The following is a 15,499-nucleotide window of genomic DNA, read 5'->3' on the forward strand; positions in this document are numbered from 1 at the left end:
TTTTCTCAATTTATGTATACATAGTAACATATATGGCTTTTTAATTAATTATTATTAATTTGAATAATTTTTAGTGGGATAACTCAATTTATTAGTGGCATAACTCAACTAATTAATAACCCAGTGTTATATAATATAAATAAAGTATATAATATCCATAGAACTGATTGTTTTTAATTATTAGTGGCATAACTCAACTAATATTTCTTAACTTAGTTGTTAAATAGTTATTATTTTTTTGTATTTATGATCTTTTTGTCCATTGAGTATTTAATAATGGAATTATTAAATCATTGTAGGTGAACAAGTCACAACATGGATAAGGTTTACAATGAAGAGATTTTACCTATTTCACCAATTCAAAGTTGTGGGCAATCCATGGAACAACAAAGTTGTGACCAATCTAGCATACACCTTGGATCAACAACCCCGGTTGGTTCAAGCCAAACATTACCAATGAATGAAAGTGAAGAATTGAAATTGGGCACAAAGAATCGTCTAAAATCAGCTGTATGGAATCATTATAAGCGACAAAAAATTGATGATAAATGGAAGGCAATATGTAATTATTGTCAAAAGAAACTTGGAGGGGATACAAAAAATGGGACGAAACATTTACATAATCATTTTGCATCATGCCCATTGAGAAAAACTAGAGATATAAAGCAAAGCATTTTGAAGCATAGAGTTGATAATGAAGGCAAGACTTCACTTGGAACATACACATTTGATGAAGATGTTGCAAGAAAAGAGTTGGCATCAATGATTATTGTTCATGAGTATCCCTTATCAATGGTTGAACATGAATATTTTCGAAGGTTTGTTGGGGCTATTCAACCACTATTTAAAACAATTGGCCGACATACGGTAAGAAGAGATATATTTAAAATATATGAGGAAGAAAAAGAGAAGACAATGAAATTGCTTGAAAATAATGGGAGTAGATTTGCAATTACAACCGACATGTGAACTTCAAGCAATCAAAAAAAAGGATTCATGGCAATCACAACACATTTCATTGATGCTAAGTGGAGCTTGCAAAGTCGGATTATCAGGTATTGCTTTTATTTAACTATAATTTGTTGGTGTTTTTACATATAAATGATATTATGTTAATACTAAATTTGCTATAACTTTAACACTAGAAATTTCATAATTTTCTTTCTCCAATTGTGATTAGGTTCATTTATGTGCCATGCCCACATACTGCTGATGTACTATGTGATGTGCTCACAAATTGTTTAATGGATTGGAATCTTGATCACAAGTTATCTGCATTTACATTAGACAATTGTTCAACAAATGACTCAATGGTGAATTTAATGTTGAACAAATTGTCAAGTAACACAGTTTGGATAGATGGGAAGTTATTGCATGTTCGGTGTTGTGCACATATTCTGAATTTAATTGTCAATGATGGTTTAGAAATTATCTCTGAAACTATTGAAAAAGTTCGTGATAGCATTGCATTTTGGAGTGCTACACCAAAAAGAAATGAAAAGTTTGAAGAAACGGCACGGCAATTGAAAATCTCTTGCACTAAGAAATTAATTCTAGATTGTAAAACCTGATGGAATTCCACTTATCTGATGCTTGATGTTGCCATTTGTTACAAAGATGTTTTTAAACGTTTGAAACAAAGGGAGCCCCTTTATAAGTGTCTCCCTTTAGATGAAGAGTGGGAAATGGCTACACAAATTTGTGGTAAATTAAAAATATTTCATGATATCACTGAGACATTTTCCGGGACTAAATACCCCATTACCAATCTCTTTTTTCCTAAGATATGTGAGATTAAGATGGAATTGATGCATTGGGTTAATAATGGGCAACCTTGCATTCAACTTATGGCATCAAAAATGGAAGAAAAGTTTGATAAATATTGGGCTCGAGTTCATGGTATCATGTGTGTGGCAACTATATTGGATCCTAGATACAAGCTCAAATTTTTGGAATATTATTTCCCATTCTTCTATGGTGATGAATTGGCAAAGATAGAAATTGCTAAAGTTCGAAATCTTTGTTATGATTTATTTGTTGAATATTCATCAAAATTTAAGATTGGTGAACATGGTGTTTCAATGGCCGGGTCATCAACAAATAATTCTACACAAGATACATTGAGTCATGATGGTGGGTCGGCTTGCATGCGCAATTTTGATTTATATATTGCTTCTTCTGAGTCTGAAATTGGGAGTGTGCACACTGAATTAGACCATTATTTGGAAGAGCGGTTGATGCCAAGAAAAGTTGATTTGGATATCCTAACTTGGTGGAAGTTGGCCCTTAAATATCCTACATTGCAATTAATTGCGAGAGATATTTTGGCAATTCCAGTATCAACAGTAGCTTCAGAGTCAGCTTTCAGTACAAGTGGGAGATTCATAAGCCCACATCGTAGCAGATTGCATCCCGACACAGTTGAAGCATTAATGTGTGCACAAAATTGGATTTTGGCTACTACAAAAGGTATAATAATAGAATATACTTAAATATATTATATATATATATCTATTATATATTTTTATAATCAACTTTAGTTTTCAAATTACAATTTATAATAATTGACTTAATTAATAATTGATGCTTTAGATTCCATTTCCACGACTCGCTCCCAATGTTACACAATGATTGATGATATAGATGTAGACGAAGAGGTAAATCTCTAAATGTTGTATTTATCAAAATTCTTAGCATAAAAAAGTTCATAACTTAAGTGAAACTTATACAATTTTTTTTTTAATTTATATTTCAGGTTGTTGATGTTAATAATGATGGAAGTGGACCAAGCTATCAAATGTTATTTGATTGATAGAAGAATGATAAGCTATGAGGTAATTTTTCTTTCCCAAAATAAAAGATGGCATCACTCTTATTGATAGAAGACTCTTTATTTTGTAGTCCATTTATTGTTTTATTTGTGAGAATGAATGATTTGAATGGTGTTATTTATATGATTCAAAATTCTATTATGATTTTTTTTTCTTTACTTCTTTCTCAGGTGTGGATTTCAAAGGAAGCAAATATTTATTATTCATGGCCTCTTGGGAGATATTGCTCAACTTTTGAATGTTGGAGTTAGTACCTTGTTGCTTAAGGTCTAATGTTGGAGTTATTACCTTGTTTTTTTTATTGGTTGGATTTGGAGTTATTGTGTTATTATATATGATGTTGTTTGTATGTTGTATGGAGTTTTTTGTAATTGATCTTTTGGGTGAGAATTATGACTTTATAAGTGTATTATCTCATATGAAGTTATTAAAGGCTTTTAAGTATCTAGGTTGATTGATTTATATTATGCATTAGTTATTGATTTTGTTTTTTTAAAAATTATGCAGTGGGGGTGGGGATCCCGGGGGTGGGGATCCCATGGGGCGGGGAGTGGGGAGGTCCCCATCTCCGATTTCCCAACCGGGCGGGGACGGGGATTCCCCGCCCAGGATGGGGGAGTGAGTGGGGAGGGGCTCCCCGTCCCCGCCCCGCCCCGTGCCCATCCCTAGATGTAGGTTTCTCAGTCACCCTTTTCTCAGATAGGAGAGGATGAAGGTCGCTTCCGTTTGCCAAACTATTGAATTCCACTAACTTGGAAGGATCTGCTGGGTATCGACGCTGGCAGAACATCATTAGTCTCTTCACTGATTGCAGGTACTTACGAGTTGTCTCATTGTTCATGATATGAGCAACACTGTTTGTGTAAATGAATGCCAACCATAGTAACACTAATAGGCCAAGGTGCATTGCCAATGGCCAACTTGATGTACTGATCCATAGTAGCTAAATAATCTCGTTTCATCAAACTCAATTTTTCAGCACCCTTCATTTTTTTTCTTCTTCTCTCTTTTTATCCTTCATTTTCATTCATTTTTTTTATATATTTCCCTCTTCTCTCTTTTTTCACTCATCCTCCATTTTTTTATTTTCTTCTTTTTTTTACCCCATCTTTCATTGAATTTTTTTAGCTGGGATATAAACCCAGAGCTAATTCCTTTAATCAATAGGGAAAAAAATTGGAGCTCTGAATACAGTGAAAAAAAAGTTACCTGACTTCAATTTCCAAATCTATCTTTTCTAGCACAAGGAAATTAAAAAAAATCATCAAACTCTTGAAAAGAATTTTTGGACTTATATTCAAGCTGCTCTTGATCTCAATCCAACTCTTGTCTGGACCTTTCTTTGCTCTCATTCTCTTCATTAACTTTCTAATCTCCAGAGCTTTATCCCATCTACCAACCTTCTTGTGTACATTAGCAAGGAGAACATAGCGCAAATGATAGCTTGGTTCCAACTCTATCATCTTCTTCGCTGCACGCTTCCCCACCATTGAATCTGAATGTGTGCCGTATGCACCGAGTAATGCCGCCAAGAGTAAAGGATCATTGTTATATTCAGAGTTGTTTATCAAGTCCTAGGCCTCTTCAAGCATGCCCACCCTGCTCAACAGATTCACCACACAGTTACAATACTCAATCCATGTTCTAATGCTGTAGTTTTTAGTCATTGATCTAAAGTACTTCCTTCTTTCATCTACCAGATCGGCATGACTGCATGCAAAGAGCACAGCAATGAAACCCATGCGCAACCTTAGCAACAGCAGCCGCAAGTGGATGGTTTGCGGCAGAGAATCATATGCATTTCAATCTCGCCACCATGTGTAAGATGACCGGCGGTCTCATAAAGCATCTTGTGCACATCGACTCAGCATCATCAACGCCGACACCAGCAAGTGGTTTCTCCAGTACGTGATCTTCCCCATCTTCAACATTGTCAACCATGGCCCGTTGGCGGCTTCACCAAGTCCTTCTCTCTTTCAATCCCATTAATGATCTCCACGTGCTCTTGGTTGTCGGCGAGGAAGAGCGGTGTGGTTACCCATGTGTAGGAAACGTACAACACGCTAGGCTTCAAAACGCGGTAGATCTCGTGGTAGGCATCTTGGAACTTGGGTGCGTAGCAGGTGGCTTCGATGGAGTAAGGGGCATCGAAGAATGCGTCGGCGAAGGGCATCGAGAGGAAGTTGCCGCACACCACGTCACAGATCAAGTCGAGACCGGCTTTCTGGTTGTGAGTGCGCGCGCGGGCGACTTGATACTTGTTGATGGTGATTCCCGTGATATTTGCCCGGGAGTGAGTCGCGATTGCACGCATCGGACCTTCGACACTGTATCCAACATTGAGGACTTTGAGGCCGGGCTGCGCATTGATGAGATCAGCGACGCGTTCTTCGTGGATGCGCGTGGGGTCGCTGTGAGAGAGGTTGGGGATGGAAGGAGAGAAGTGGAAGCTTTAGTCCCAGTCCTACTCGTAGATGTCAGTGACGAGGTTGTAGAAGGTCTCGACGAAGACAGGGACATTTGTGGAGTCACCGGCGGTCTCCTTTGGTCACCGGAGAAAAGGACCAGTATTGCTTATACTCGTCCTGGGCCTTATTCCTTGTGATGATGCCCATCTTGACCACAAGAACCAGTAGATCACCGCCGCCGCCGCGGTGAACAACGCCCACACCACCGTCGTCGTCTCCGTCGCCGATCAGATCCGTGGTTTTGGCGGAGAAAATGATGAAAGAGAGGAGAGAGATTGAGAATGTTCGAGTTCTCGCCCACGGGAAAGAGAGAGCATGAGGGAGAAAAGAGAGGAAAAGGCATGCATGGTCGTGCCTTTTTTTACTGTTTGAACACGATCGTTTCTCTTCTCTTCTGATTTTTTTTCTTTTTCTTCTTCATTTTCTTTCTTCTTCAAATCTTCTATGTTTTTTTTTATTTTTCTTTCTCTGGCCGCGCCTCAAAATCTGTTCTTAGGCTATATGAAATTTAGGATCGCCTCAAGATGCGTATTTGGGCTATCCTAAGATTTGATATTGCCTCAAAATATGTGTTCTCAAGGGCGATCGTGTAATTTGCATTTATGCCTCGAGATAAATTCTCAGGGGCAATTTTGTAATTTGTATTTATGCCTCGAGATAAATTCTCAGGGGCAATCTTGTAATTTATATTTTTTTTACTTGTCTCGGTATTTGTATTCTAGTCCAAGACAACCAAATAATTTATTTTAAAGGAAAAATCCAAAATCAATTAAGATTAGGACATTTAAATTTTAATTCTAAATATGTCCATGATTAAGATACATTTAAATTTTAATTAAATTTTAATTAAATTGGGATTTGGGTTCTATTAGGACATATGTTATATTATTTATATATAAACAACCGTGCCAAATCAATTACTATTTATCTTGAGAAAAGGGGTAGTATAATTTAGAAACTTTCTTGGTTCAATTTGGACTGCTACACTTATACAACCATTGCTCTGAACTTAAGAAATTCTAAAGAGAATCTATGCCCGAATGCCCTTTTCTTTGCTTATTTAGCCGTATTTTTCTAGTTCTTTTAATTCTTGTCTTTTCTTTAGTTTATTTTCACAGTACACCATTTTGATTGAGCTAGTTTTCAGACCAAGAATTTTGATTGAGCTAGTTTTCAGACCAAGAATTAGTACTAATAGATTTTATTTTCCATATGGATCGATACCTTACTTTTCAGCACACTCTATTACTCGATTGCACGTATACTTGGATCCTTATCAGTGGCTAGTTCACAGTTGAACCGATTCAACTGGTTGGACAAGCCAATTCAATTGAATTTAATATTTTTTAAATAATTAAATTTCAAAAAATGAAAAAATTGTAAAAGTTAAAGGAAAAATAAGATAAATAACAAATTATAAACAATATAAAAAATTTGTTAATAAATATTATATATAGTTTTACAAACACAAACAATACAAGTCAATAAAATCAAAGTTTTATTACCAAATGTGATAATTTAAAAACTCTTATATATAAATTAATTAACAAACTATCAAGGATCAAAATTTCAAGAAACTTAACAGACACTAATAAAGATGGTGAATCATATTCAACAAACAATAATATCATCATCAAATGTAGAAAGATGAATAGGTTATAATTTTAAAATAAATTAAATCAATTATAAAGAGGTTTGGTCTAGCTAGTTCAAAAATAATTCAATTAAAAAACTGATTTTATGTAACTGATGGCGATGGCGGAGTGTTTGACCCTCCATCTCCCCCTCACATCGACGTACTTTTTCAATGTGCAAAGTAGTGTTTAGCATATGTATAATAATCGTAAATGATCATCTTTTCCCAAGTTTAATTGTATTATTTATCACCAGTATACCTACTCCACCAATTTAAAAGCCTTTACGAATATTTCTTAATATCAAATACATTTTTTCGGTCAAAAAAAAAATATCAAATTACATTCCTTTGTAAGACGGGTTTATCAAGTAGAGTTTCTGTTCAAAATGGGTAAATAGATAACGGAGTGGCTTGGCGTCAGATTAGTTGTTTTTAGATATTTTTAAAGTTTAAATTTGGAGACTTCCATGATAAAAACAACAGCTTTTTAAGAAGGTCGTTTATCTTTCTTGCGACACATGGCAAACTCCTTTGAGTTGGTGAGGATTAAGAAAGTCAGGCGCAATAAGCGTTCATTTAGCTTAATAATCATGGACTTATAAGTTTTCTTTATTTTGTCTTTGACCTTTAATTTAAAACTAATCAATTTTTGTTAGGGATGGCAACGGGTCGGATCAAGTCGGGTGTGAGTTTTGCTATACCCATATCTGCACTAGCTACCCTGCCCCCATATCCGAACCTGAACGTGACAGGTTTTTAAAATCCCAACCCACACCTGCACTCGACGGGTAATCAGGTACCCGCAGAAATACCCACCCGGCCATGACCCTATCTAAAAATATTTAAAATAAAATTAAAATACAAAGGAAAAAATAAAAAAATGTCAATCTAAAATCCCATACCCGCACCAGTACCTGTTTTATATTAGTTGGGTTTTACCTGAATCCAACCAAAACCCCAGTCAAACCGAATTTTATCTGTCAAATTCGGGTCCAATTGGGTTGGGTTAGATCGGATTTGATGATTATTGCCATCCCTATTTTTCGTCTTTTCGTTTCAGAGAAGGTTAGATAGCCATAGATTAGGGCGATAGATCGTGATATCATTGACAGAGATACCTCATGCTTTAATTTATTTCTCATCTCATAGGCAGATTGAATAGCCATGTGGGTGACGGTGAGATAGGAGAAATTGTGAGGGGTGGAGACTGAGAGGGATGAACTAGAGTATAATAAGTTCCATATGAGAAATATTGTGAGACATTTGATGAACTAAATGTTAGAAAATTGAAATGAAAGCTTGAAGGTGAGACTGATTATTTTGTAAATAATGAAAGAGAGGAGGTGGACTTGTATCCGCTCACTTTCCTTTGTTACGAATGGTTTATTTATTGTTTTTTTTTAAAAAAAACTCATTCACTTCAGTGTTTGTACACCATCTCCTTAAGAATTATTTGTGATGGGACGGTTAAATTAATATGGTGACAATCGTCACATTGACAAGTACTATTGTTGACCAACTTTTGGAGTTTGTGAGGCGGTAAGGTTTAATGATTTCAAACTTTGTAAACGGTAGAAGCTGTAGTTTAAATCATATCGACAAAACCACTTTGGTTTAAATTATTAGGAGCACTGAAATGCGTCTGTAAAAGCTTCATGGCAGTGAAAACCCTTGAAATTGGTACCAGAGAGGGTCACGGATCTATTTTTGGCCCAGCCGGGTTAAATTCGTCAGATTTGTTGACCCAGCGGGCGGGCCCCTATCTGTAAATGGATTATACTATATTAGATCCGGTTATGACAATTTATTTTATTTTAAAAGAAAATTTAATCAAAAACTTTATTTGCTTCAAGGTGAGGTGCAAACCAATGACCAACACTACTCATTTAAAGGCCTTAAACAAACGATTCATCATTTTTTTTAGTGATTAGTGGAGAGAAGTTATATATATTTAATAGTTTTTATTGAGAGAAGTTGTATATATATATAGAAGTTATATATATTTAATAGTTTTTATTGAAAAAAATAATTTTTTTCATTTTGAAATATCTTTTCATTTCCAATGTTATCTGTTTTAATGAAATCAATAATTCTTATAAAGCTTTAAATTTAATCCTATATCAACAAATATTAGGGTTTTTTCAAATACTATTAAATACATTTTATAAAAAATATTTAACAAAATAAATTAATAACTATAAATATTTTTAAATTATTGTAATTTATTTAAAATTATCTTGGCATAATAAAAATATATCTATACATATTATTAAAGTAGATGTATAATCTATACCAAGAGCGTTTCAAAGTAGATGTATAATATACACCAAGAGCGTTTCAGGGAACAATTTTAATTTTTTTTAACATTTAAGTTTTTATTTATTTTACTTATAATATTAATAATTGAAAAAAATATTAATTACACCTAATTATTTATGTAATAAATGTCAATAAACCTTTGAAATCCAATGTATAAAATAGTTTTTATGATATGAGTTGTTTAATTATATTATTTTATATAAGATATTGCTTCAAAACTCTTCAAAATATTTTAAAAACTCCGATGCGAAGCCGGGAAAAATGCCTAGTATACATATAAAGTAGATGTATAATCTGATCACATAGTGTTTCAAGGAACAAATTTTAATTTTTTATTATATTTAAGTTTTTATTTACATTATTTATGACATTAATAATTAAAAATTTTTAATTACACTTATTTATTTGTGCAATAAATGTCAATATAACCTTTAAAATCCAATGTATACAACAGTTTCTTTTGTAAGAGTTGTTTAATTATATTATTTTTTATAAATGATATAGCACAAAACTCCTCACAAAATTTTAAAACCCTAATGTGAAACGGGGAATAATACCTAGAAGTAATAATAATAATTATGATCAACAGTATTCTACTTATAACACCAACACTATAATAACGTCGTCACGCTAGCCAATCAAACAAGAGGTTAATTTGTTTTCCTATAAAAGCACTCATAACTAACTCAATATTTTAATGTGTTTTTTTTTTTATATTTTTCATTACTTTTTAAATAATGCTTATAATTTATTTTAAAAAAATAAATAAAACTCGTTTGGCCGACCAGTGAACAAGCGGTTTTCGGTCTGGCCCACTGGCTCAGGGGTGCTCTCCGGGCTAGGTATGGGTCAAGGCCACTTTGAGTTGACCCCCTAACTCATTAGGTTTGTTGGGTCAATCTGGTTTGGTGGACCGGTACTATTGGCTGACTCTATTAATTACTAGTCGGACAAAAAACGATCAGAATCCACCGAGTTGGGTCTAGTGAACCTAATTAACTGGTCCGCACGCGCTCTCTAATTAGTGTTGTACTGTTTTAAAACTAAATAATTAAATTCGTCATTATAATAAACTATGAGAGTTGACTAAATGAAGGAGGCAATTTCCACATGAGAAATTAGGTGACGAAGGCTGGAAGGGATAAGCTAGAATAAAGAAAATTCCACATTAAGACCAAGAAAAATCTAAGCCAAAAAAACCTTTATATATATCCAACTAAAGCGGTGCACTGAGAGACACCGGCATAGACACATGGATCAGTTCACCACCACCGAGCTACTCCAAGCTCAATCTCATGCTTGGAGCCTCGCCTTCAGCTACTTCAAATCAATGTCTCTCAAAGCCGCCATCGATCTCGGCATCGCCGAGATCCTCCACAAGCACGGCAAAGCCCATGAGCCTTGCCCAACTCACCACCTCCCTCTCCATCCCCGACTCTAAATCCGACCATTTCCGGCGCCTCATGCGCGCTCTTGTCCACCAAGGCATCTTCTCCACAGACCAAGAAACCCAATCCTCATACTCCCTCACACCCACTTCCCAACTCATGCTCCCCGGGAACTCCACTTCCATAACTCAATTGCTTCGCGTTTTCATCGACCCAACCACAAGCGACAGTGCATATGTTTTGCCATCATGGTTGAAGTCTTCAGAGGAGACAACGAAGACACCATTTGCAGTTCTTCATGGCCATGAGATCTTTGAATTGGCTGATGAGAAGCCAGAGTTTACCAAATTGTATAATGAGGGGATGGCGAGTGATGCTGGGTTGGTGATGGACGTGGTTATGAGGAGTTGTAGGGATGTGTTTGATGGAGTGGAGTCATTGGTGGATGTTGGTGGTGGGAATGGGACGACGGCGATGACTCTAAAGAAAGCGTTCCCTGAGATGAAGTGCACTGTGTTTGACCTGCAGCATGTGATCCAGGACAAGATGGAGATTGATGGTGTTCGCTTTGTTACTGGTGATTTTTTCCAATCTGTTCCTCCTGCAAGTGCCGCCTTGTTAAAGGTACGTATGCGCGCGTTTGGTTTCATTATTATTATTATTATTATTATTATTATTATTATTATTATTATTATTATTATTATTATCTTTTTTTAAAATTAGGATTAAGTCTAGAATTAAACTCAGTAATTGTTTTGCCAAATCACTTTGCAATCATACAATAGAAGGTCTACTATATAATTGTCTTGATGATGAACGAGTGAGTATTAAATATATTTATTGAACGGGGTGAACTAAGGTTGACTATATATATATATATATATATATTAATTTATAATTTTTATTAAATATATATATATATATATATTAATTTATAATTTTTATTAAATATATATATATATATATATATATATATATATATATATATATATATATATATAAAAATATGTACTATAAATTACTAAAAATTTGAAAAAAAAAATTAATACAAACTGTAACAAATAAATATTTTTATATATATAATTTATAGGTATTAACAAATAACAATAATCTTACAAACCCAATGTCTTTTAATGTTACATAACAAATTATTATAATTTATAAATATAATATTAGCATGCATATATATAGATGAGGTAAATCATAAATATGCATTTTATAATTTTATAAGAGAAAATAGTGTAATTATAAATCCTATTTTAAGACTGATTATAATTAACTCAGTTCTCAAACATTTAAGTTAATTGATATTTAATTAGATTATGCATATGAATATTTATGTTTCATGTATTTGATAATTAAGAGGAGTATGAATTTTTATTTTTAAAATATAGAAAAGTATACAATTTTATTACAAATTAAATTTATATTAAAAATTGCTTTTTTTAACATGGTCATTTTGTGCTTCACTATATCAGCGCTATTCAACTCCATTTGCAAGCAACTAGGGTTTTATCATACACATAAAATTAATCAAGTTTAGGAATTAGAACTTTTAATAGGTCTTAAAAAAATTAATGTCAGAGATAATATGCTTGAAATCTTTGTTAAAGGTTATATGGTGATGTAGCACATCTACTTGCATTGCCTTCTTTCAAATAATGAATATATAGCTTTGAGGACTGAAATAAAAGAAGAGGTTCAAATCAACTTCCAAGAGTAATGTCATTTTCAGGTGATAAAACAGAAGAAAGTAATATTACATTAATTAAAGATCATGCATGATGGTTGAAAACAAATTGGTCCAAGCCTCTAAACGTTTCTAGTAGTCAAGTAATTGACAGACGTTAAGAACAAGAGCCAAAAATCAACTTTGATTTTATATATGATTTCCTAATTATTATGTTAATTATTTATGATATTTTTTATAATACTTATTATAGATGATTTTTTGTTTTAATCAGTCAATTTTACACGGTTGGAGTGATGAAGACTGTGTCAAAATTTTAAAGCATTGCAAAGCAGCAATTCCAAATAAAGATAATGGCGGAAAGATAATAATAATTGATATGGTTGTTGGTGCTGTCACGGATAATGAAGTTAATGCAATAGAGACACAGCTATTTAGTGATTTATTGATGCTAATTGCTGCGAAAGGAAAGGAAAGAAATGAAAGTGAATGGCGAGATATAATTTTTGCAGCAGGCTTCAACAACTACAAAATTACTCCCCTCATAGGTCTTCGGTCAGTTATCGAGGTATATCCTTGAAAAGTATTTTACAAATAATAATCTAATATTGTGGTGTAAGAGATGTTTGTTGAAGTTTATCATTTACGAACACATCATTTCATATAATAAGTGTTGTATTAAAACATTTGCTCTCTATGCTTAAATAATATTATGTTTGGATCATATTGAAAATCATTGGGCATTCTATCTTATTTTTCTTGTTGTTGTCTTCACCACCGGTGGATTATGTATCCACGCTGCTACCTTGTTTTCTTTTTATATATGATTGTACTCTTCTTTTTAAATTAATGCATTTGTGGTTCATCCACTTAATCAAATATATATATATATATATATATGAATATATACGATTGGTCATACATAGGCCTAATAGGGTTGCATGTGTACATGTCGATCTTGTAATAAAGTATGCTAAAGAGCAAGGTATCGATCTTGAGGGAAAACAGAGTCAACTAGTATTAATCCTTAATCCAAAAACTAGCTTACTCAGAGTTGTGTGATGTGGAAACAAAAATAAAAGAAAAGAGAAATCAAAAGCACTGAAATGAATATGGCTAAGCAAACAAGAGAAACGGGGTGCTCTGGCATAGACTCCATCTAGGAATTTGTAAGTCCAAGACAAAGGTTGTAAGTTAGCAATCCTATTTGAACCAAGAGAAATTCTCAAGTATACTATCCCATTTTCAAGATAAATAGTAACTGATACGCACTACAACAAATTTGCCAATTAGTGACAAATTATATTGTGACGCATTAGATTTTTGTCACAAGAACGGAGATAACGTGACACAAACATTATTTTGTCGCTCACTTCCTTAAAACAAGTATTTTATGTGACAATATTTTAAATTGTCATATGATAATGTCACAAAAAACTCGGCGCCAAATCTTCGAACCAATTGAATATGGAGAGAAATATTTTTAGTGACAACTTAAATATTCAGTGACAAATATATCATGTTATTAATAATATGTGTTTTTGTGACAAATTCTAAAAGTATCTTATTTGACATAAAATTTAATATAATGTCACTAATAATAATATGTACTATTAATAACAATTTTAATTTTTGTCATTTATCTAAATTAATTTTTGTGACTAGGCAGATTTGTCACAAAAATATAACTAATAATGTCATTATATTATTGTCACAAAAATATTACATTAGGTATCTTTTGTTGATTAATTTAATGATATTAACTCTTTGCAACCAATATTTTCCTTTTTTAATGAAATATTTATTATTATTATTATTAGAAGATATAAGTATTAAATGACATAAACAACAATACTTTATGCAATGAATGGAATATTGAGTGGGTAAATATATTAGGCAATTAATTATTATTTTGTTATTACGAATTCCAAAAATGTCTTATTCAAAAACAAAAATTTAATATAATGCCACTAATACTAATGTGTACCATCAATGACAATTTTAATTTTTCCATTTATTAATTAATTTTTGTGACATGCAATTTTATAACAAAAAAATAATTAATAATGAAAATATATTATTATCATAAATAAATATTAAATTGTGTAATGATATTAATGAATGCCACCAATTAATTTACTAGTATTATTTATTTGTTACCAATATTTATCTTTTAAAAAAGTTATTAATTATTATTAGAACATAAACAATAATACTTTTTAATAATGACTGAATATTGAGTGGCAAATATATTACGTGATTAATATTATTTTTATAAATTTTTGAAAAATGACTTATTCAAAACGAAATTTTTAATATGATTCCACTAATACTAATGTATACCATAATTACAATTTTAATTTTGTCATTTATTTATTAGTTTTTGTGACATGCAAGTTTATTATAAAATATAATTATTAATGACATTATATTATTTTCAGCAAATAAATATTACATTAGATGATGATATTCAAAAATGCCACCATGATTAATTTAATTATATGCACAACTTTTAGTAAACTTGCCACTTTCGGTCAAATAATGTTTATAAATGACTCATTAGAAATTTTATTCATATATATGGATTCCAAAATATCAAAATCAAACCCAAATCATTAACAGGTGATATTGGATCTTTTAAAAAACAAACTAATGGTTTTTCACAAATACACCCACCTTTTTGAAAAATCATAAAAATGAAAAGCTTTTTTGTAATAAAAAGCTATATTAATTAACCCGCTTTATTTTCAAAAATTTATTATTATTATTATTATTATTATTATTATTATTATTATTATTATTATTATTATTATTATTATGGTTGTTGTTATTATTATTTAAGGGTTAAAATATAAAAATTAAAATTAAATTAAAAATATAGTTCCACATCACTTTTAACCACCGGCAGCAAAAATCAGTCGATGCGCTCATGTGACTCATGTGACTGGAGCTCTCCCGCTTTAATTAGACAACGACAATTATTAGATCCAAAGGAGCTTAGGAGCAGTGAGGGAGAGAGGCAGAGGGTGGGTAGGGGTCTATTGATCATGCGAAGATAATAAAGGAAGTGGGCAATATTTGGCTATTTGTTCCTCTCGCCCATGTATACGCCCACTCCCTAGAGGTCGGATTCCTCTAGACAATGCATGTTATTTCTAATAATAATA

General features: G+C 32.4%; 1 protein-coding gene and 1 pseudogene across 1 annotated transcript; one reads left to right on the forward strand and one right to left on the reverse strand.

The window, feature by feature from the left end:
• Positions 1-4,581: 4,581 nt before the first annotated feature.
• LOC120267372 lies at positions 4,582-7,759 on the reverse strand (annotated as a pseudogene).
• Positions 7,760-10,499: 2,740 nt separating this feature from the next.
• LOC120267779 (probable O-methyltransferase 3) lies at positions 10,500-13,047 on the forward strand. Its single transcript, XM_039275463.1, has 2 exons — positions 10,500-11,266; positions 12,607-13,047. The coding sequence occupies exons 1-2, from the start codon at positions 10,550-10,552 to the stop codon at positions 12,910-12,912; spliced, it is 1,023 nt and encodes a 340-aa protein (XP_039131397.1). The 5' UTR covers positions 10,500-10,549; the 3' UTR covers positions 12,913-13,047.
• The last annotated feature ends 2,452 nt before the right edge of the window (positions 13,048-15,499 follow it).

This window comes from Dioscorea cayenensis, chromosome 8, assembly GCF_009730915.1.
Source record: "Dioscorea cayenensis subsp. rotundata cultivar TDr96_F1 chromosome 8, TDr96_F1_v2_PseudoChromosome.rev07_lg8_w22 25.fasta, whole genome shotgun sequence".
NCBI classification, from domain to species: domain Eukaryota; kingdom Viridiplantae; phylum Streptophyta; class Magnoliopsida; order Dioscoreales; family Dioscoreaceae; genus Dioscorea; species Dioscorea cayenensis.

Bases quoted from the DNA above. Each gene is read 5' to 3' on its own strand.
- LOC120267779 (XM_039275463.1), top strand. From the start codon at position 10,550: ATGCTTGGAGCCTCGCCTTCAGCTACTTCAAATCAATGTCTCTCAAAG. The intron at 11,267-12,606 runs GTACGTATGCGC...TGTTTTAATCAG, and splicing joins CAAGTGCCGCCTTGTTAAAG to TCAATTTTACACGGTTGGAG.